At 27.6% G+C, this 22,991-nt stretch overlaps 4 protein-coding genes across 4 annotated transcripts; 2 read left to right on the forward strand and 2 right to left on the reverse strand.

Moving 5' to 3' along the window:
* The first annotated feature begins 464 nt into the window (after positions 1–464).
* LOC114126292 (carboxypeptidase D-like) lies at positions 465–12,603 on the forward strand. The gene is given in 11 exon segments (XM_050211072.1): positions 465–1,045; positions 2,511–2,785; positions 3,350–3,477; positions 4,214–4,365; positions 4,481–4,668; positions 6,037–6,114; positions 6,678–6,863; positions 7,110–7,228; positions 7,908–8,087; positions 8,820–8,928; positions 8,931–12,603. Coding segments are annotated over 10 exon segments (1,755 nt in total). The 5' UTR covers positions 465–1,045; positions 2,511–2,586; the 3' UTR covers positions 9,347–12,603.
* Positions 12,604–15,712: 3,109 nt separating this feature from the next.
* LOC114126283 (outer mitochondrial transmembrane helix translocase-like) lies at positions 15,713–19,227 on the reverse strand. The gene is made up of 7 exons (XM_027990199.2): positions 18,816–19,227; positions 18,710–18,754; positions 18,472–18,649; positions 18,210–18,410; positions 17,207–17,403; positions 16,606–16,796; positions 15,713–16,523 (listed from the first exon to the last, which is right to left on the reverse strand). Exons 1-7 carry the CDS (start codon positions 18,951–18,953, stop codon positions 16,391–16,393), a joined length of 1,083 nt encoding a protein of 360 aa, XP_027846000.1. The 5' UTR covers positions 18,954–19,227; the 3' UTR covers positions 15,713–16,390.
* A 1,492-nt stretch (positions 19,228–20,719) lies between these two features.
* Positions 20,720–21,496, reverse strand: LOC114126279 (40S ribosomal protein S29). Its single transcript, XM_027990195.2, has 3 exons — positions 21,320–21,496; positions 20,916–21,015; positions 20,720–20,849 (listed from the first exon to the last, which is right to left on the reverse strand). The coding sequence occupies exons 1-3, from the start codon at positions 21,379–21,381 to the stop codon at positions 20,841–20,843; spliced, it is 171 nt and encodes a 56-aa protein (XP_027845996.1). The 5' UTR covers positions 21,382–21,496; the 3' UTR covers positions 20,720–20,840.
* A 182-nt stretch (positions 21,497–21,678) lies between these two features.
* LOC114126278 (KRR1 small subunit processome component homolog) lies at positions 21,679–22,862 on the forward strand. Its single transcript, XM_027990194.2, has 2 exons — positions 21,679–22,327; positions 22,403–22,862. The coding sequence occupies exons 1-2, from the start codon at positions 21,824–21,826 to the stop codon at positions 22,772–22,774; spliced, it is 876 nt and encodes a 291-aa protein (XP_027845995.1). The 5' UTR covers positions 21,679–21,823; the 3' UTR covers positions 22,775–22,862.
* The last annotated feature ends 129 nt before the right edge of the window (positions 22,863–22,991 follow it).

The following is a 22,991-nucleotide window of genomic DNA, read 5'->3' on the forward strand; positions in this document are numbered from 1 at the left end:
ATTATTTAATAATATAACAAGATATGGGTATTATAAAATATCGTAAAAATATAATAATATCCTTTTTCCGGCTACAGCCGTCCGTTTATCACACACCCCACTGTGTGATAAATTATTTACACAAAATACAATCTATATAACAGACAATAACATAATATTATTATTTTTTTATTTTTGAGGGGCACACTATAATTAACTTGGACATTTTTGGTCGAAGATACTAAGTATAATATAATAAATATCATATTATCATATTTTTATTATAAGATAAATGTAACACCGCTCATGCGATCGACGCGACATTTATGGTGTATACCGATATTACATTTGCAAGTCGAGTTCTCGTGATACAAGGATTTTTTTTTTTTATTATCTTGTTATTTCAATTTTAAATGGCGCAGTAATATAAATTAGAAACATATATTATTATATATATATATTATATATATACATATTTATTAGTCGCGTGTGCTGGTTGACGTCGATACGAGGTAGATGCATCAAGTTAAATAATTTGCTCCGAAGCGACACATTTTTATTGTGCGTGTCAATCTTTTTGCCAATAAAATATAGACTTTGTGATGGTTATTTCATTTAAATGTAATTTTTACGTGGGATAAAAATTCAAAGTCACGTCGATCCCAGCAACACTATATTCATGCCATTATACCAAATGACAGGAATTTTACAATGATATTTATCGTGTAGTTGCCAATATAATTATTATATAGATAGGTATCAAGTATAGTCAGATGTAGGTACATCACAGCGTCGAGCGGAGTGTGTTTTTGGATAACTTTTTTTTCGTCGTCGTATTTATTGTCAATAATTTTTTATCATCTATACTAAGTGAAGAGATTATTCAGCCACTTGTGTTGGTTATGATATAATACGCTAATAAGTATATGCGCAGAGTTTCGCAACACGTCCAAAGCGAATCGACGTCACGTTATCGATCCGCAATCCTCTCGTATATGCAAATATACTTACGACGAGTATACATATGCGTACAAACATCTATACAATTCGTCTTTTACATTAACTGGTACGTACATATATTATAGTAGTATATAAATATATTATAAAACGTAATTATGATATAAACACAATATTATATATGTATTTATTAGGTATTAATAGGGCTCAGACTTAAATGCACTAAAAACTATCAAAATATGCTTTAGAAAAATTATTTTCAACACAATAATGATCTCAAAAAATGACCAAAAATTTTTTTTTATAGGCACTCAAAGATTCAATAGTGATAATAAACAATGGATTTATTTTAGGTATTTTTTACATTTCTTCTATCTTAACCAAACTATTAATAGGTAATACAAAAACAAAATACTCAACTTAGATTATAGAGAATAAATAAACAATTAACTGAAATTAAATGGCATCGCGATGTACCTCAAACTAATAAATTACTTTTTATAGATTTTAATCCAGGTAAAATAAATTAAAAATTAAAATTTCTCATTTATTTAGAAATACACTAAATTACATTATATCACATTAATAAATATGAACTTAGAATGCATTAATTTTTTAATTAGAGCAAACAAAAATGAATGCTCTTTGCACTGATATTCGAGCCCTAGCTGATATTAATAAAATATTCGCCTCATGGCTCATAGATCATATTATAATAATTATAATAAATATTAATATAAATTAATAATAAAAAAATATACAAATAATATAAATCATAGAATAACTGATACCTATTCTACAATATTATAATTAATGTGAATTTAATACGAGATTTATTAGTTCATATTATAATATGAAAAGAATTGGCGCTAAACTAGAGTCTAAGGAGAACAAGTGCGCTCCTTCCCCAATATTCTGTTGTGCCTGATCTCATATAAATCGTCTTTATAATAAAAAAATTATCTACTAAAATCCATAATTTTTATTTAATTGTATAACATAGGTATCAAATATAAAAATTAAGTGGATGGATAAAGATAATATTGAAGTATATTAGCCCTCATTGATCATAGTATAAAAATATTACCCCACTAGTGAAAAAAAGGTAATTGAATATATAATTAAAGTATAGAGCTTATGAAGTATGAACACATTGTACGTACAATATTCCTCTAAATTTCAAACACAATAACAGCTTCTGAGACTCATTAATTTAACAGTAATATTATTGTCAAGCAGTATTACGAGTGACACAGAAGTACTCAGTGACAGAACTTTAAAATTGAATTCGAAAGATGGATCGATAGAAGATAGAACGAGCCTTTAAAGGAACGAAATGTGTTGAGAGAAAAGATGCTAAACCTAAGTTTTAGGAGTAGGTACAGAATATTATTTGTTTTAAGATGACAAACCTGATGTTCTTAACGATACTTGTCACATCGGCTATAATTAGTTATAAAAATATTATGCCGACTGTTAAATTAAACGAAATACTCATATTGCATATATTTTGTCCAGGACTATTCTGTTACCTAACTTGCTGTTTTAAAAGCTCAAGAAAAATATCATTGCAGAAACTGTGTACTACATCGGTAAACGTGTTACGTGTCTTATCGTCAGTACAAAGCACCACCATTGACACTAACCAGTATGATTATGAACACCGTCAAAGCTCTGCAGAGTTCTGCAATCGTGCTAGCGATCGTATTCGTAGCGTCTTCAGCATCGCATTCTAGGATTGGATTCGATAAATACCATAACCACAAAGAGATGACTCAATATTTAATAGAAATAACTGAAGAATTTCCCAATATTTCATCGCTGTATTCGATTGGAAATTCGGTTTTAAGTACGTAAAACACGTCATACTATATTATAATATGTATAGGTAATAATATTATTAAAACAATAACTAGAAAAAACAGTAAAATAAGTTTTCGGCTGCAAGGCCATAACTAAAAAAAAATTGAGGGAGGATCCAACATTTTTTTAAATATATAGATACTGAACACTTGTCATTTTTACGTTAAAAATATAAAATTTGATTATTATCGTTATTGAAAACATAAGTCATCATTATAGGTAATATTCAATTTAGATAATAGTTAATTATTTAATAATAAAAAAATATTTCATTTTAAAAAATTTCGAGGGAGACTCCTCGTCCGGACCCCTTGACCCTCCCCCCCATTTACAGACTAGGTCGACTGTACGGAAATATAAAATTTAGCAATTGTATTGATCATTTATAATATAATAATAATTAACTTTAATACAAAAATCGGCTTTTACACCATTTTCCTATTAGTATACTTTATATCTTCACTAGATATAAAACAAAGAAAACTATTTTACTATAGTATCGTATATAATTTTATATTTATAATATTGTCTTCATCGTTTCCCTATAAAGAACGTGAACTGTGGGCAGTTAAGTTAACTACTGCAACTGAACTTCTGGGTGTACCTAACATCAAAATAGTCGGCAATATACACGGTAATGAGCCTGTAGGAAGAGAAATCATTTTACATCTAATTCAAGTAAGTCATACATATTAGATTATAAATAGCTTTAAATTGTAAGTACTAAGAGTTTAATATTTAAGCATATTACTATTTATGTATGTAAAATGTTCATTTAATGCAGAACTGTCATTATTTCAAAAATACTAACGTTTATAAAAATATTTCTTCTGCATAATTTTATCTCGTTACAAAATAATACTATTAATTACTTTTTATTGTTATCGTTTTATAAATGTCTTACTCTTTTGAATTACAACATACATTTTTAACATCACATTTTCTAAGCAGAATGTTTTTCGAAATATTTTAATTTGTAAAAATCAAATTTTGGACAAATTTTAAATATTAGATGACTTTATTAGTTCTAAATATTTATAAGTTAAAAGTTTATAAGAGTGAATTAGTGGACCAACATTTTATGGTATATAACGACTATACACCACTAATTTAAACTTAAAATATTAATAATTTAACTCTAATTTCATGCTAAATCTCATGAAGTAGTAATTAATGCAACTTTAGAGCAATGGGGAAAAAAAATAAAAAAACAGGCAGTAGAAATAAAGATATAGACGGTATAATTTATTTAATTTATTTTTTTTATTATAACATTTTCAAAATCATAATCATGAAATTTAGTTTTAATAATTACGTTTGCTAGTTTGTGTAGCCATATGCTCACAACATATGTGTATTGGATTTATATTTTAAAATTCAAATTATAAAATATGATCATATTCAAAATTTACAGTATTTATTGGATAACAATTCGAAAAACGAAGCAATTAAAAATCTGTTGCAAACCACCGTCATTCACTTATTGCCGAGTATGAATCCGGATGGATTCGAAATGTCCAGGCCATTACCTTGCCCTAACGATGGAATGCATTTTTCAGGTTCTAGGTAAAATGGCTTTGTTATTATTATGTTATTATATTATTTGAGTTTTTATTTCCTAAAAAACCACAATAATTTGTTAATTTTATCTAATCAACTATATTATCATATACGTACGTAGAAATAACGCAAACACTTATGATTTGAATCGAAATTTTCCGGACAAGTTCAATCCACACACAAATCCACTGCAACCCGAAACCAAAGCAATGATAGAGTGGTTAAAATCTGTACCGTTCGTAATGTCTCTAAGTTTACATGGTGGCGCTTTGGTCGCCAATTTCCCTTACGATGGTTCACCGGATTCGAGTGAGAATTATTATTTATTATTTAACATTATTACATAATTAATATATAATATATAATACATATACAAATATACAAATGAAATAATTTATTTCTATTAGCAATCTTGAGTTAAAGATAAGAGTTCTATAATAAATTAAGTTTTTATACAAAGAAAAAAATTTTAGCATCATTACACGCATATATTTTGCTTATACATTTGTATATATCATACTAATTGTCATGCTAAATATATATGTTATTTTGCACTTGTATCATCTATGTTATTTAATTTCGATCCATCGAGAATATTTTATTAATTCTGAACATATGTAAGCGTATACGCATACCTCTTATGGGAAAAATATTCATTGATTATCAATTATATAGTATATACCAGTGATTCATATATTATGGTATAAAAATTAAAAAATATAATATTAAAATAAAGTTAATTCAGTAGGTATTGAGAATTATAAGACGAGCAAAACCTGCAGTATTTTTACCAACATTGATAATATATTACATATGTATAGAATTTATATAGGTATAAACATTTTATAAGTGCAATTTTACAAATTCAGTTTTTGTATTCGATCGCTTTTGAATTTTTATACAGATATCTGTATCAAATAATATTCCAAAAGTAACAATGTATATGCTTAATACCTATGTACGATAAGTTAAGTAGATATATATTTGTAATACTCTATAACAGAATAACAAAGGTGGTCAACTTTAATGGTCTTGTGAGTTGTGATTGATCTCTGAGTTTTTCTAGGTTGTTGCGATTAACCAAAAACAAAAATATATTTTACATGAGTGTAACACTTTTTTTTTCCTTTTCTTAAATAATAATAAGTTATAACAACGTTAAATTTAATAATTTTACATAACATGTATTTTAATATACTTGGTTAAAAATTATTACTTTTGACTAATTAGTATTTGTTTTCTGGAAAAAATAATCAAGAAAAGATGAAAGAGAGTCTTGGATTCGTGTAGCCTGTTGCCTGTTGGCCGCCTGTTGCTCTATAATACTAAAGCTTGTACAACATTATAATCTTTATTGATATATGTAAATTATGCTGCTTACTTTTCAACAATAACTATTATTTATTTATTTATATTTAATGGCGTTTAATATTACTTGGCCTAGCCTGTGCTTGATATTTTCAATAATAAACATATTTTTACATTTAATAATATTGTTTAATGGTTTGATTTTATTATAATTTACAAAATTATATTGAATTTTAATGTCAATGTATGACATCATATATTATGATATTATACCGTAATTCGTAATAATGTATATTGTATATATTTCAAAATTGTAATTACGTTGTAACATTTTATATGGACATTATCGTTTGTATTTTATTGTGGCAGTACCAGGAAAGCTGCAGAAATTAAACGAAACATTGAAAATCGTCGATGTGTTTGAACTCTACGAAATATTTCGAAATGGTAAAAATAATAAAATTAAACTCTAGGTATGAATGCACATTATATACACATGATTAGGTATGTAGAATCTCACATCATAAAAATTGTTATTAGGATGCTTAAAACAAATTCTTCATGATCAATAGTAAAAAGGTATACTGCCTATACTTGAACGTCATGTGTACAGTACTGCGTTAAGTGATCAAACGACTTAGAAACTCATAAGAAGTCATGGAAACTTGAAACATACACCAGTTGTTTAAATTGGCATGACGTTCTGTACTTGATTTAATTTTGAGATATTCGGGTCATAAAAACATAAACTATATTTTTCACCACCCACTGGAAAATATATCCTATGCCGACAAATCATCTCCGTTTAGAATCGTTTTTCGTACTCAATGATACCTATCATTGCATTAAAATTTAACGCATCCATTATAATTACCTCGCTACTCAATACATAATGCTGTACAGTAGACTGCTACCCACTTTTTTAATTAAGTTATTCTGCATTTGTAAATAATATATTACATCAATATTGAAGCGCCTAGTTAATTATATTTACTATTTTTCAATTACAGGTTCTAATTTAAACTATGATAGTAAAGACTGGGAGAGTTTAACACCAGACGATGACGTATTTCGATTTTTAGCAAAACAATATGCTGACTTGCACCCAACTATGCATAATGGTTTAAGCTGCGAAGAAGACTATTTAAAATTCAAAGATGGCATAACAAATGGAGCTGCTTGGTATCAAATAATAGGTAGGTATATTTTTAAGACTTTATAGCTTATGTATTCAAACTATGACAAAGAATTGCTACTCCACGTCTTTATGTTTCACGTCGTATATTATATTATTATATATGTTATTTACATTAATAATATTACTACTGTATTGTTGATAATACATTAACGATATTATTCATTATCTCACTATATTATAGGTATTTAAAAAAAAAACTGAAGACTTATGTTAAGTAAAATAAAGTAAATGCAATTTTTTGCAGGAAGCATGCAAGATTACAATTACGTATGGCACGGGTGTATGGAAATCACTTTGGAAATGTCTTGTTGCAAGTATCCACCAGCCACATTATTAGAACCTCACTGGAAAGATCATTTAAAGGTAACATAAAATTATTACCAATTTCCAACTATTGATAAAATGATATTATATAATATTTTTATATGATATTACAATACCTATTACCTATTAATATTTAATACCTATAAATTTACCTATAAAATTATACCTATAAATTACCTATAAATGTAATACCTATAATACTTACATCATACATGATAATTAATAGTAAAAATTGTTAAATTTAAAATAATTAAGTAGGTATAATAATAATCATAAATTACGTTTTATTAAGCGTTTCAAATATTTTCTAACGGATGTATAAAGATCAGTCTCATTGTGTCTAAAAAAAAAATGATATGTCCATAACTACCTAAATCCTCTAATATCAGCACTAAGGTCTGATTGCATTCCTGGAAATCCTCCTCGCAGGCTAAAGAGAAGACAGTGCCGTAATCTAAACCACAATTATAAAAAAAAATTCTATAAATTAAACAAATTTCTTTTATAATGCTTCTTTTTTTCACATGTCACATGCCAAATTAATGTTTACATATATATCAGCATACATGCTTATTGTAAATTTAAATAACAAATTATTTGTTCTAAAATAAAGTTTAAAAAAAAATATTTCTAAAAAAATGTATAAATAATAAATATGTCTTTATAATAATAATAATAATACAAAATTACAATTATCGTAATTTTTATTTGATTTTAGCCACTTTTGACATGGATGCGACAAGCGCAAAGAGGTATTAAGGGTATTGTCACGAACCGAATAACTGGTAACCCAATACCAAACGCCATGGTTAGCCTCACGGATCGTGAAAATTATGTCAACACGACCGTAAACGGAGAATACTGGAAAATACTACTTTCTGGTGTATACAAATTGCGTGTAAGTATTTTATAAAAATAAAATGTCTAAAATAATATAATATATAATAATAATAATGTACGATCAAATTAAATTTAAATCTACTAAAACGTACTGTTTGTTAAATTAAATATGGTATTAGTTTAAAAGCACTCATGATAGGAAAAAAGAGATAGAGTAAACTTAAAAAAAGTTTGCATCAATAGATACAGTCTTACATTTCTTTAACTCTTTGTAGTTCAAAACTGATAAATTTTCAAAAAAATCGTGTCAACTTTTTTTAGTCAAGTTGTTATATTTAAAGATAAATTTTCGAATTGAAAATTTTAACCTCTTTTAAATACCATCGTTTATTTAGTACTAAAGTCAAGTGGTTTATATATTAGACACTAACCATTTAGTACTATGTTATTTATATTACTAGAATAAATACATTTATAATACTAATTTATAATAGGTCCACATAGTTAACAAAAAAAAAGAAGAGATGTTTGATTGTCAAATGTTTGATTCAAATGCTTTTAATTTTAATAATCTATCAGTTTTCCTAGAAAAAAAATGTATAACTTAATTAGGTATAATATAGTTCTAATAATAAAATAAATCTAAAACAACTGTAGTAAACAATATTTGTTTAAATTAAACTACGAATTTTTCTTATTATTTCTTTTTTTTTTTTTATAAATACTATGTTTGGTTCTTCTTTTTATTATAATAATAATAATATAAACTCGCTTTTTTGAACCTGGACAGGTGAAAGCAATTGGATACCATGAGAAAATCGTACGAGTTAAGGTACCAGAGATACCCAAGGATCAAGATCCTCAGCCGCAATTGGTGAATATCCAGTTGGAACCGACGAAGAAAAGACGATAGGTGACAGCAGCAGCACCGTAAGTGATAACGATCACTACAACACTTATTGGGTGTTGGACGGTGACCGACACGGCGCAACGGATCGGTTGGTGACGGCTGCCGATATGGATGTCGTACTTCTTGATACGGGTCGGCCGTTGGATGACGTAAAAAAGTCGTCCGTCGACAAGCATTTGTTATCGGAGGTGGATGCGGAGGTCGAGGACGACAACGAAAATGACGACTACTCCGATCGCAATGGTAAAATATACGACATCATTCGGCTGCAATCGATGCAACCGCCGTTGCCCGTTCAGTCATCGTCCTCCCGTTACGGTAACCATTTTCCATCTCACGTAACCAGCGTGGTAACAATGCTGTGCCTATTGCCGTTCTCGTATTTCGTCGTCCACGTACTCTCGTGATCGTCATCATCGATGATTAAAATGTTAGCTTAACTTGCATTATAACATCATCGTACTCGTATTCTTAGATAATATTGTAATTTAACTAAGTACACGAACTAATACAACCTAATGGTTGATAGTTACAAAACTTGGTTGCGGCTAACGTACAGTTCAATGTCCATTGTAAGTTTATATTATAATGTAGCTACACGGGGAACGCACGAAATATCAAAATCTTGGGGTTTACAATAATACGATGTCCAATATATGGCAATATCCATCGTTTTCAAATTTATTATACCTGGTGATTATTTTAACGTAGAAAACTCACATTAATTCAATAACTATTTAAATTTTTGAAGATATTATCTTTCATGATTTAAAATCGTTAGCATCTATCTATAAATACATATATACTAATAACTTAATTCATTATTTATTAATTTATCATTGAGTTATAATAATACAGCTAAGAATAATCATTGTCGCTTATTGTTATGATGTTTGTACTGAGTTATCCGTTTTAAGTAACACTCATTATTTTAGAAAGCTTTTGGTTTTTAAAAGATTTGCTTTACTTAATTTTAAGTCGTTATTTAAAAGTTGAAACTAACAAATTTAAAAAAAAAATGATATTTTATAATTTTTTATTGTTATATGGATTTTAAGTTTTTTACATTTTTAGACGATGATATGTATTTTAATTTTATACCTACTGCTCCTAAACACAATATACTTTTAAGTTATAACTTATAAGTAAGGCTCGGGTTTTAAAACATATGCTTCTTTTTTTATATATGAGAAAAAAATCAAAATTGTATGTATAAATTCGTTTCATTTCATTCTAATTCCAAATAAACCAATTTATTTTTTATTTCTTCAGATATTTTTTATGTAAATGCTTTTTTCAGTTATTTCAGCTATAGATTTTTTTATATGTTTATTAATTTATTATGCTACTATAGTAATAATACAAAATTGAATTAATAAGAAACGTAAAAACCTAGAATGCTTTATATTATTATTATTGTTTTCGTTATCGGCTGGATTATTATATCTAGCTTGCAGTACCTATACAGTATACAGTCAGTATGACTTTAACATCGATATCGACCATTTCAAAATTTAAGATTTAGTGTTGTATTTTGAAACCTCTTGTAGAAGTATGCACCGATCAATTCAGTGGATATAGAGAGTCGTATTCCATGTATAAAAATATTCTGTCGGACAATATATAGAATCAGTTTTGCTACTGCAAATTTTTAGAAATACATGGAAATCAATTCTTTTTTAGTTTAAATTCTTTTTTCAAATTTTTTAAATTATTTTTATAACAGTTCGTGTTAATTTTTGATAATGTTTTTTTTTTAAATTAAATATACATTTTTTTGCTTTTTTAGTTGCTTATTATGCTTTAAAATTCGTGCCCTACTTATAAGTATTTAAATTATGGATGTGCAAAGTAATAAATCAGCATTTTGTATAATGACCACCTTTCGCCCGACTCCGCTCATCTAAACTTTAAATATTTAACTATTATAATTATTACTCATAAGCTATTAGTCTAAAATTTGGTTTTTATGTAATGAATTACGTACTACTCAAAATAATTTGCTTTGCAAATGAAATTAAATAAATTAAAAAAAACTATAACATTAAGAAATAGTAATTAATATTTTAATTATACAATATTTTAAAGCAAAAAATTATCCGGAATATTTTGATATTATGTTAAATAAAATTTTGGACGAATAGTTTATGTTATAGCCTATAGGTTTAGTCAAATGCAATAAAAATACAGAGGTCCAAGCAAAATGTTGGTTTAATACTCCATTTAAATAACCTTGAAAATTGAAATACCTATAAGTTATAACCATACTGTTACTCATGTACCTACTGCTTTTTCTAAATTTCCATTAGTATATTTAAGTCACGTTAAAATATTATGTAGCAAGTTTTTTTTTATCATTATATTATAATGTTTTGTTTTATAATATTAACATGGGTGTCAAATGTCAATCATTAATTTAAGAAAATGTAACTTTTTTTAAAGTTGGATTATTTTTAGTAGGTGTATAATATAATATATACGAGGTACACGTTTATGCAATCAATTATCGTCTCTCAAGTAACACCTATACAATTGTTCTATAAATGCGTCCCACCGACTATTTTATATTAATGTGTTATATAATATAATATATTATATTATTGTGTTGTCAACTTTCATTATATGTTTACTGTGTATACAATAACAATTTTTTTAGTCTAACATATTAACCATACTTTATTGCATCACATATCTATGTAAAATTTGCATACAGACCGAAAAGTTGTTTAGCCGTTCTCGATGAACGTTTCGCGTGCGACGATTTATTGCTTTAAAAAATTACAAATACGGAAAATATCAATACTTACTTTTTATCTTTTTAAATCAATTTTCATTTCATTTCGGTCCTTAAGCGTTTAATTTACGTTTTTATGATTAAAATAGTACATATTATAAGTAATATTTATGTGATTTGTAAACAGCATAGTACTATTTACTTAACTAACTACTACTTTTTGTCAGTGAAATATTTTGTCGGTTTATATACTGCAGTGTGGCACTATATTTTAAGTTATATTTACTGTGTATATAATTCCATTCGACAGAGTTTTTTCGTGTCCGGCGGTTATTGTCTTGTTGACCTACTACTACTACTATTATTATTATTAATGTTCTTAAATATTCCGTGTATGTTTTTGTTTACCAGCTATATGTAAGATTGAACTTTAACTTTTGATGTATGTGCATATTTTTTAATCTATATTCTATACAAACTAACGTAGCTTACACGATTAAAAATCTGATCACTGATATAATATTTTATACGTTTTGCGTGCCTATTATATTTTAACAGGGGTGGCCAAACTTTTTTTGGTCACGATCTACTAAAAATGTACTTCACCTTTGAGGATCGACTTCCATATAATTTTTTTTATTATTATTGAATAACTATAATTATTAAGATACATATAGGGCGAGTGGCTCTAAAAATAAATTCTAACACAATCGACTTTGAAATAGTCCAAGATCGACTGTTTGGCCGTCCCTGATATATAATATTATAACGTGGTCTTTGAATTTTGTGCGGCGTTCATATTATACGAAATATTTTAAACTACTCGCACATTAAAAATCAAAGCATCCATACAACTATTCGATTACAATATTTGTAATATTTATATTTTATTATACTAATAATTAATAAATAATAATATAATTATATTAATTTAATCATATATTTGTGTACGTGTTAATCTAACGATCATATTGTTTATTAATCTGGTGGTGGAAACTTTTCAGTCATTGCAATAAAACTAAAATGTATTCATTACAATAATAATATATTATTATACGTATCATAATTTATCGTATCACAATTTCAGGCATCAACATATTATTATAACGCCGCAAGTATTATAATAGTAATTATTATTCGTATGACATATTTCATGGTTTTGTGATTTTCACCATTTGTACGATTTTCTAACGACCTACATCATGTATATAGATATAATAATAATATACATAATGCGTACTATTAAAGTAGATTTATAATTTCTGTTTTTATTGTTGACAAAAAAAAATATCGGATGACGGTTTGTGATAGTCTATTAGATGTTATTTTACAACGCAGTAACGTACCTATATTGCCTATATGATACGCCGATCAATACGAATTACACGTGATAAACAAACTCACGAGAAATATCATTTTTTAAAAACTGAAGAAGAAACTTTGCTATATGTACCTTGACATATATAGAGGTTGCTATTTTAATGAGCGCGTTAAATGCAATCTCTATTAAACCTAAGTCATTGCACTTGCTGAAAACGATTCTGAACGAAAAATTGCTCTTCTACAATTAATGTGCAGCTGTCAGCTTACAGTTATAATTTAATGTAAATATTTTGAAATTTTCAATTTATGTAAGGAATACAATGGTAAACAATAATGGTTATTAACTGATGCACTGCTAACTTTGGAATTATCAAGTATATATATATATATTTTAGTCAAGAAGCAGCCATGAAAACGTTAAGTCGTGCATGATTGATTTTGAACGAGCGTCGTACTATCGTAGGTCATATAAAGTATCATAGTTTCAGGAAAACATGTTCAAGATGAGCAAATTTATCGACTAATGAAATTCTTGTGAAAGAAGTCTAATATTTCATCCTCGCAAAACCCAGTAAAGGCGTTTTAATTACTGTAGTAAAAAACAGTAATTTATATACTGGCCATTATTCAATATAAATTAAATATTTTATTATTTTTTTTAAACTAGATATTTGTACAATCTGTAAATAGTGTAACACAAGGTTAAGCACAACTGCACACATTTTTAAAGAATTAACATAGAATAGACAAAATGACATAGTATAAAGTAACACAAACAGTAATAAGTTAAATTAAATTACGATTATTTTCAGTGGTTAAATTGGGAAAAATGTTGAGGGGGGACTAACGTCACCAAAAAGCGTTCCCGTGTTCTTCATGCAAAGTCTCTATCTAACCAGACTTTTTTAAGAAACCTACTAGGTATGAACCTATAATTTGATTTTTTTTCATACACCATTGTTCATAAAATGTTTATGTTAATAGTATGTAAAATCAAATTTTCTCCTAAGAAAAATTATTTTAAGTATATAATGTCTGCTAAGTTAAAAATAAACTACAAATCATCACCTGATATTTAAAAAAAATACATTTACATTTTAATTTTAAACATTTCATTAAAAAAAACAATTAAAAACAATTTATAATAAATAATATCACTATTCATATTCATTCAGTTTAATATTTTATTTAAATCATAGTTATTATATCACATGAAATCGCGTGAATGTGTGGATAACACACTACTACACAATAATTTATTATTTAAAAATCGCTTATTGCACTAACAGAAGTTAGAACCCACTCTTCAGAACGTGGAGATTGTTCGCGCGAAATAAATTACGTTTAAATTCGATGTTGAATCAATGTGTGTGTCTGCGTAAGCCATTTAATAAATTATTAAAATTAACATGCAACATAAATTCCCAATACATTTTTTTGAGCGTCTCCCCAGACTTAGGAAACTTAAATTAAAAGGGCGCATAATCTTACTGTGAATAAGAAAGGGTACTCCGTCCTCCCTCACTTTAACCACTGAATTAATTTTAATAAAATAATCATTTATTTATTTTATTACTTAAAATAATTAATATATTAACTAATAATAAGAATTCAAACAATTTTAATTTCAATTGTTCCAATTTTAAATTTATTTAAAACCAATTGTTTTATGGTTTTCCAACTATAACAAAAAGTTTAAGCCATCAATTTTTATAATGCTATTAATTGACATAACAACATCAAAATTATTTATCAATTCACGCCTTAAGAATTGTAACTGGGTTCGTCCGTTTAAATATTCAAATAAGTAAATAAATAAATAATAAAATTTTAAAATAATGATTTGTACCAAAGTTAATCAATATTTGACGTAATTGTTACATTCATAGTTTATAATCACTCGTAACGAATTATTTTAGTATTTTTTTCGCCTTTTACTATTCAATTACCTCGCAAACAATGTTATTATTACTAATAATTTACCGATAGTCTGTAAATCTTGCATCATTAAATAAAGCAGCCATTTTTTTATTCTGCGCTTGGAAAAAATAGACCTTTCACAAGTAGCAGAACCTACCAATATAGTGAAGGCTCATTTTATTCATTTAAATTTAGAACTCTATTTTTATTTATATTTTATATTATGTACTATAGTAAATCTGTAGTAATGTAAATATTAACGCAGGATCATGATCAAATTTTAGCTACACTGTCATGAGTGTAGTGTTAATACAATAGGTAAGATATTTTTAGAGAAAATAATCTAATTTTGATATAAAAGAAACAGAATTTATGATGGAATTTAATTATTGACTGTCGATGTAGTAAAACGCGAAGAATCATGATATTATTTTATTGCCATAGACATAAAAAAAAAATTAAAATATAAACAATACACGAAAAAACTATTTTTTATTTTAATTATTTATATTGTAGATTAATTAATCCTACATTTCTACCCAATGTTCAAATTCTTAAATTTAAAATCTATTCAGTTCTGTCTCACATAAATTGGCATAGTGCCAAACAATTAATTTTAACTTACAGAAACTGACATTTGTAAGGAGAAAATGAACATTCTAAAAGTAATCATGACTATTATATTTTTAAAATGAAGTAACAGTGATTAATGTATTACTGTAAAAACAATTTGACATTTGTATAAAGTAAGTCTAGACGTGCGCCATTCATCTCAAAGAAATAATAACGCCATAAATTATAATTTATCAGATATTTATTTCCTAGTTTAAGTTAATAGTTATACATTTTGAACACCTAATAAGTAAAATGTTATTTCTAATCAACAACAGTAACTTAATAATAACAGTACATAAGTCTTATTATAAGACATCTGAATAAGCTCGAAAAAACAAAATATATACAAATCTAGATTAATTAAATAAAAAGCATCATGTATAATATTAAATAGTTATCTAATAGTTTTGAACATGTTACAAAGAAGCTATACAATTAATATAACAATGAAATAACCGAAAAAAATTGTAATAGTAATTTACTAAAATATAAATGAAAATAATAAAATTATTTACATAAATATCCATAGTATTGTGTCCAAATGATGTTAAACAAAATATACAAAGTTATAATTTATTAACATGTTGTTAATTATCAAAATTTAATTAATAATTATTTATGACTTATGAGCAATACAAATAAATTAAAAGTAATTAATATAAATAACAAAGTTGTCCAATAGCAAAGTACATTCTCCTGAAAAGAAAAAAATACTTTTTATGCTTACATTGAACTAGGACTACGAGTGAAAACGTCCGTTACTATAACAGTATTCGTGCTAATACCACTAAATTACGGATCATAAAACATTAAAATTGATCATTCAACCAGACTACCAAATATTTCATTGTATTACTCTTTAAAACCTAAGTTGAGTGGTACTAACTACTTTGGATGCTTTCATCTTGTTAACAGATGCAAGCAAATCATCCATACTGATAGGCCTCAACATATTAATATTGCCTGCATTGATTGAATTGGAGTTTAAAGAACTATAAAAAAAAAGAAGCATTTTAAAAATTTGGTATAAACTTAATAGTCAAATAAAAAATTAATTAAAACACTTTTAATCACCATTTTTGGTTTTTTTCTTCTTCTTTAATCAAGTCTTTGATGCGGAATAATGATGCAATACGACACAATTCTTGAAGGTCAGAACCAGAAAACCCGCTAGTTGTTATGGCTAACTGATGTAAATCTACATTATCAGCACATTGTTCAGTATTCAAAACTAAGGTTAGTATTTCTTTTCTTTGTTGTTCGTCCTAAAAATGAATGATATAATTTTATCATCTAATAATTTGTGTAATTAAATACAATAACCCAATACTTCCTCTCTCCGAGGGTGATATGATCAAAACACCTTTTTTTTACTCATTTTAATACTTAACACGTTGACTGCCATAGGACCTTAGGCAATACAATAGGTATTTGTTATACGTCAGGCATATTTTTGAAAAAATTTGAAAATAAAGAAAAAATGTACTATATTAAATAATTGTAATGATTCCAGCTAATCCATGGTTCTTATTTTGGTGCATTATTGTATCACCATAGAACAGTTAATAATATAAAACCAAATTAATTTATGATCGCCCGTGGTCATGTGGCGTAGTAGTAATTATAAACTATAGGCGACGGCAGTTTTATAACTTTAATAAGTATACATATTTACCGGTAATGATATTTCAAAGGTGGCTGGCATCCTTCTCAATATGGCAGGATCTAAGTCTTTAGGTCTATTTGTGGCACCCATCACAATCACAGTATTTTCTGGATCAGTCGATAAACCATCCCATAACATCATAAACTGTGCTTTCATCATAGCTGTTGCTTCATGGTCATGCTGGGTTCTAGATCTCAAAAAAGAATCTGAAAAAAAAGGTACAGTATAAAATATGTATGTAATATGAATAGACTAAAAAAATAACATATTAAAGAAAGATATAAAGATGAATAAATTAATATTTTATAGTGATAAAAGACTAAGCTAAACAATAATATTTAATCTTATTAACCATAACAAATAATTAACAGATCGCAGAATTTAAACATGACAACTGCATTGTTAACTGCAACAGTGTACTTATCTCACAATAATATTAGCTAGTTAAATTTAAAAAGGTATACTACTTAAACTAAATTAAAACTGAACATCTAAGAATGCAATTTAAATTTCTTAACCCAACATTATTCGTGCTAGCATATTGATATCATTAGATACAAAGTAGACATCTTGACTACATTATAATTTTCAAGAATAAAAAAAACATTATTTCATATATTTTAATAAATTTCATTAAAAAAAATTAATATTTCATAATATTGTCACAATATTACATATTAATAAAAAAAATGAAGACTGTTACATAAAATTACTTCTGGACACATCAAATAGATAATATAAAAAAAAAAAAAATAGAAATGTATAAGAATATCATCAATAATTGAAAATAAAAATATAAGTTTTATTAATAATGTAAAAAAAGTGTAGACGTTTTGACTATGGGGCGATTACCAATAGGTTAAGACCATGAATAGTAAAGTACATATACACATATTATTCTAATGTTCATGGTTAAGACAAAACTTATAAATTATAATGAAACCGCTTACTAATAGTGTTTAAAAAATGTAGTAGATACTTTCTAATTAATAATATAAAATAATCAAATTACCAATTTCATCAATAAATATTATACAAGGCTGAAGCTTTTGAGCCAAGCTGAACACAGCTCCAGCTAACTTTTGGCTTTCACCATACCATTTATCGGTAAGTAATGACACATCCAGATATAAAAAATTCATTCCCGCTTCCCTCGCAGTTGCTTTCGCAATCATTGTTTTTCCACATCCTGGAGGTCCATGAAGTAAAACTCCTAAACACAAGGATAATAAAAATTTCAAATTTAAATAAAAAATATTCAATCAAAAATATACCTTTTGGCGGTTTTGTTAAAACTGAATTCCTAAGCAATTCTTTTCGTTGCACTGGAAATATTACGGTTTCTTTGATTTCATCTATTACTTGACTAAGTCCAGCAATGTTGTTCCAGGAAACAGTGATATCATATGGATTGACTAAGTGACTAGCTATCATCAACTCATGGTCAGTTAACTGTAATCAAACATAATTCAATAGAATAACTATATAAATTATTAAATTACTTAGACTTACATTTTTCATCTTATGAAGACCCAGACTTCTGAGTTTACCAAGTGCCTAAAACATACACAAAAATAATCATATGTCTATATTAAACATCAAGACAAAGTTAACTCACAGTTTCCTTAGATCTTTTCTTTTGCTGATTTGTTGGATCAATCTGTCCGATCAACCATCTTGTACCAAAATAGGCACACGTTGACAATAAAGTCATACGTATAACCAGCGATATAACATCATTTCTGTTCATTTCCATTTTACCACAGTCAGTATTCACAAATATAAAGAAGTTAATAGAAAAATGTTAGTTTGGATTAACTAACTTTTTGTTTGTTGAACTAAATAACTTTTATTCATAAAAAAAAAAATGAATATTTAACGGTATTGATGAACAATAGGCAAGAGAATTAAGAGATATCTATCTTTTATCTATGGCATTAAGGCATTTTGGAACGATCAGTTTTCTAAAATAAAACCTTTAAACTACCCATGATAATCACGGAATCCCGAATCACGGAATGACGGAACTAGTGAACTACCAAAATTAAAAAATATGCTCTTATCAGCTAGGTTCATAACCTAAAATGGTTTATCAAATTCTTTTTAAGTTACTTTTGACCAAGCCACTGGTATATACCAATTATCAGTGCATGTATATTAATGCAATACATGAATTTTACAAGATTAAGATTGTATCATGTCGTAGAAATCGTAGAATAAAAATTAAAAACCATATCATTATAAATTATAATAGACATACCTAATACATATTATAATAGAATATTAGAATATGTATCTATTTTGTCTATGATAGTATGATAAAAACTTAAAACACAGGAACCAGGAATGTGTAACTACTGTAAACATGTTCTTGAAACATGACTTTTGGACCTAGTCAGTTCAATGAATCCATTTAAAATAAACTGAAACTTGAGTCGAATATACTATATTATCTAAATTTGATGATTCAGCCAATATTTCAAATTCAATTCACTAATCAAGTTCACAACTACAGTGTAATATCTTCTAGAATCTAGACTGTGTTCTGAACTGTATACTAGAGAGCTGTTACTCTCTTAGTGTATACTATAATATTTCAACTTTTAACCATCATAATATAGGTATTTACGAGGCCATCTTAAAAACCACAATAATTAATTTAAAATTTAGTATCTATGAATTGAATAAAAAACTAAAAAGATATAAATTTTTAAATCTGATAAAACTTAAAACCCTTACTTTCACTTATAAACCTTCATAAATAACAATTTTTTTTTTTCATTAAAAAAAAAACCATTTCATCTTCAATTGTCATATTTCCACAGCTCATTAGTTGCTTAAATTTTTTAAAAAATTTTTCTTTTTTTTTCAAAAGAAAAAATAACTGGTTTATTTAGTAATATTTTGGTATTTTTATCAATTGAAACACTTGGACACTAGTAGTTTGGTCTGAGTTCTGAGTAGTCCGACACTTTCTTTGTCAACGGTATTGTTTTCAGTTTTTAAGATTTTAGATATTAAAGTAATAAATAATATTTAATATTAGATAAGTAAAATAGAAAGCTATATAAAAGAATACATTTTACCAGGACTAAAAATGTTATCAACTATGTTAAATAATTAACAATTAAAATGTTTATTGGTACCGTCTACTGTTTGTTTATCCTAATCAGGCAATAGTATCAATGAGCATTTATTTTACAATATTTCTATAGCTCGAGTAAACAAACACAAAACCTCAAGCATGTCCTCATTACCATGTTTCTCAAGAGACTTCAGCGAAGAGGCAAACAAAAACCCAATCAAGTATCACTTCTATATTATTTTATGGCATAACAATAAAATAGATACTAGATATAAGGGTAGATTATACAATTGTATATGAATACCAATCTATCGATACACATATTACACTCATGTCCAAATCAATTAATACATATCATTAAAGAAAGGTAAACAGCTAATATAATACTGTCATATTATATAACGCACAACCAATTTTTTTAATAATGAAACTATGTATTGTGTTTTTAACTCAAGTTCATTTATTGACTTAAATAGTATAGACAAAAATTACATGACTGCATTGAGTAGCGAATGTTAAGTGGTCGGTATACAGCCAAGATCATAGAAAACATAATGTTTAGTCCATCTGAAACAAACAAATCAAGTTAGAAAGAGCTACATGGCCGATTTTATTCCGTCGATAAGAACTCACCTTCTTGAAACCAATGTCGTTGGCGTATTCACGGAAACACTGACGGCACAAGTTGATGCCGTATTTCCTGATAAGACCGTGCCTGTTTGTACACGCCCGGCTGAAACGTAACGTAGGACAATGATTAAAACAGGAAAATCTGTTTCACTATTGTACAGAGTGTAGGTATAACAATTACTTTAACACTATAAGTAAAATAATGTTTTGTAAGAACAAAATATACATTGGTGCTATTCAACAAGTCTGGATAAAATCTACGATAATCTCATACACACTAGACATGATTCAAATCATTATTCGCCCATCATACCTCAAAATACACCGCCATATACAAACAAATGACTTGTTATATATTATGCCGTACGTGGAGTACACGAAATAATTAAGCAACACGTTCGACTTACCAGTAACGGGATCCTTGGCCGTAGCGTCTTGGATGCGAGTACCATACGTTGGCGAAACCCATTTTTGGTATTGTTTTAAGTCAGTAAAATGATTGACGAAGAAACAAAAAACTAACACGTGTGGTGCAAAAGTGAGTTTCTTAAAAGTCGGCAGCCGAAGTGAACTCAGTGATGATAAATTCGTGAAAATCGTGTAATACACGACGGACGATAGAAACGAACAAGCCGAAACGGAACACAGTGTCTCCCAAAATGGCTTTTTAAAGGTTATGTTAAAAAACAATTTTCACATTGGGTGTTATCAACAAATTACAATACGGCAATTTATATTTTGATATGCACAGTGCACAGATAACACGTGATAAACCCGAAATCCGAATACTCAATACAACTTACTGAGTAGGGAACATGAGAACATTTTAACATGTTAATATTATGTTATTTGAAAATTTTAGTTTAATGTCGATATTATTAATTTTGTAAGGCATTGGTGAATTGTTTACAATGGAAAACGCGTGGAAAACTGAAATTCCAGAATTCAGGCCGGAAGACAATCCTCACGGCTTATTGGAGGAAAGTTCATTCGCCACATTATTTCCCAAGTACCGAGAAACGTACCTGAAAGAATGTTGGCCGTTAGTCCAAAACTCGTTGTCCAAATTTCACATCAAGGCTGATCTGGACTTACTAGAAGGCAGTATGAGTGTGCGCACCACACGCAAAACATGGGACCCAGCATCGATACTGAAGGCACGAGATTTAATCAAATTGTTGTCAAGGAGTGTTCCGTATGAGCATGCTGTACGCGTTATGGAAGACGATATGGCGGCTGACATAATCAAGATCGGCTCAATGGTGAGAAATCGTGATAAATTTGTAAAACGAAGACAAAGACTCATTGGGCCTGGAGGGTGTACGCTTAAGTCTATTGAATTGTTGACCAACTGTTATGTGCTTGTACAAGGGCAAACTGTAGCTGCCCTAGGACCCTTTAAGGGGCTACAACAGGTATGTAAAATTTGTTTCAATTCAATTAGCAGACAGGTGTTTGGTGGTAAACTAATTTATTCAATGGTATTTTAGGTACGCCGTATTGTGACAGATACGATGAAAAATGTTCATCCCATTTATAATATAAAAGCATTAATGATTAAACGTGAACTAGAGAGGAATCCCAAGTTAAAAAATGAAAATTGGGATAGGTTCCTGCCAAATTTCAAACCCAAGAATGTGCCTAAAAAGAAATCTACAAAGAAAGCGAAGAAACCATACACTCCATTCCCACCTGCTCCAGCTGAGAGTAAGATAGACAAATTATTAGAGTCAGGTGAGTACTTCCTCAAGGAAGATGAGAAACAAAAAAGGAAAAAGAAACTCAAAGAAGACAAACAGAAGGAAGCTAAAATTAAAAGAGAAGCAAAACGTAATATGGCATTTATTCCTCCTGTTGAATAAAAAATGAAAAAATAATTGTTAATGTATATAGATAAAAATAAAATTATTTTTTATTTTTTTTTTTTTAATATAATACCTAAAAGTTGACTATAGTGATTATTTCATATTCTTGACCTAACCTATGTTGGTAGACACAATAATACCACTAATTTTAAAACTTATAAGAACCATTTTCCAATGGCATAAAGTAGCAAATTTAAAAAAATAGCTGTGTTAG

This window comes from Aphis gossypii, chromosome 1 (assembly GCF_020184175.1).
Source record: "Aphis gossypii isolate Hap1 chromosome 1, ASM2018417v2, whole genome shotgun sequence".
Classification (NCBI taxonomy): domain Eukaryota; kingdom Metazoa; phylum Arthropoda; class Insecta; order Hemiptera; family Aphididae; genus Aphis; species Aphis gossypii.

Bases quoted from the DNA above. Each gene is read 5' to 3' on its own strand.
- LOC114126283 (XM_027990199.2), bottom strand. From the start codon at position 18,953: ATGGAAATGAACAGAAATGATGTTATATCGCTGGTTATACGTATGACT. The intron at 18,411-18,471 runs GTATATTTTTGA...CCTTGTGTTTAG, and splicing joins TTTAACAAAACCGCCAAAAG to GAGTTTTACTTCATGGACCT. The intron at 16,524-16,605 runs GTGATTAAAAGT...TTTTTTTTATAG, and splicing joins GAAGAAAAAAACCAAAAATG to TTCTTTAAACTCCAATTCAA.
- LOC114126279 (XM_027990195.2), bottom strand. From the start codon at position 21,381: ATGGGTTTCGCCAACGTATGGTACTCGCATCCAAGACGCTACGGCCAA. The intron at 21,016-21,319 runs GTAAGTCGAACG...GTTACGTTTCAG, and splicing joins GGCCAAGGATCCCGTTACTG to CCGGGCGTGTACAAACAGGC.
- LOC114126278 (XM_027990194.2), top strand. From the start codon at position 21,824: ATGGAAAACGCGTGGAAAACTGAAATTCCAGAATTCAGGCCGGAAGAC. The intron at 22,328-22,402 runs GTATGTAAAATT...ATGGTATTTTAG, and splicing joins CCTTTAAGGGGCTACAACAG to GTACGCCGTATTGTGACAGA.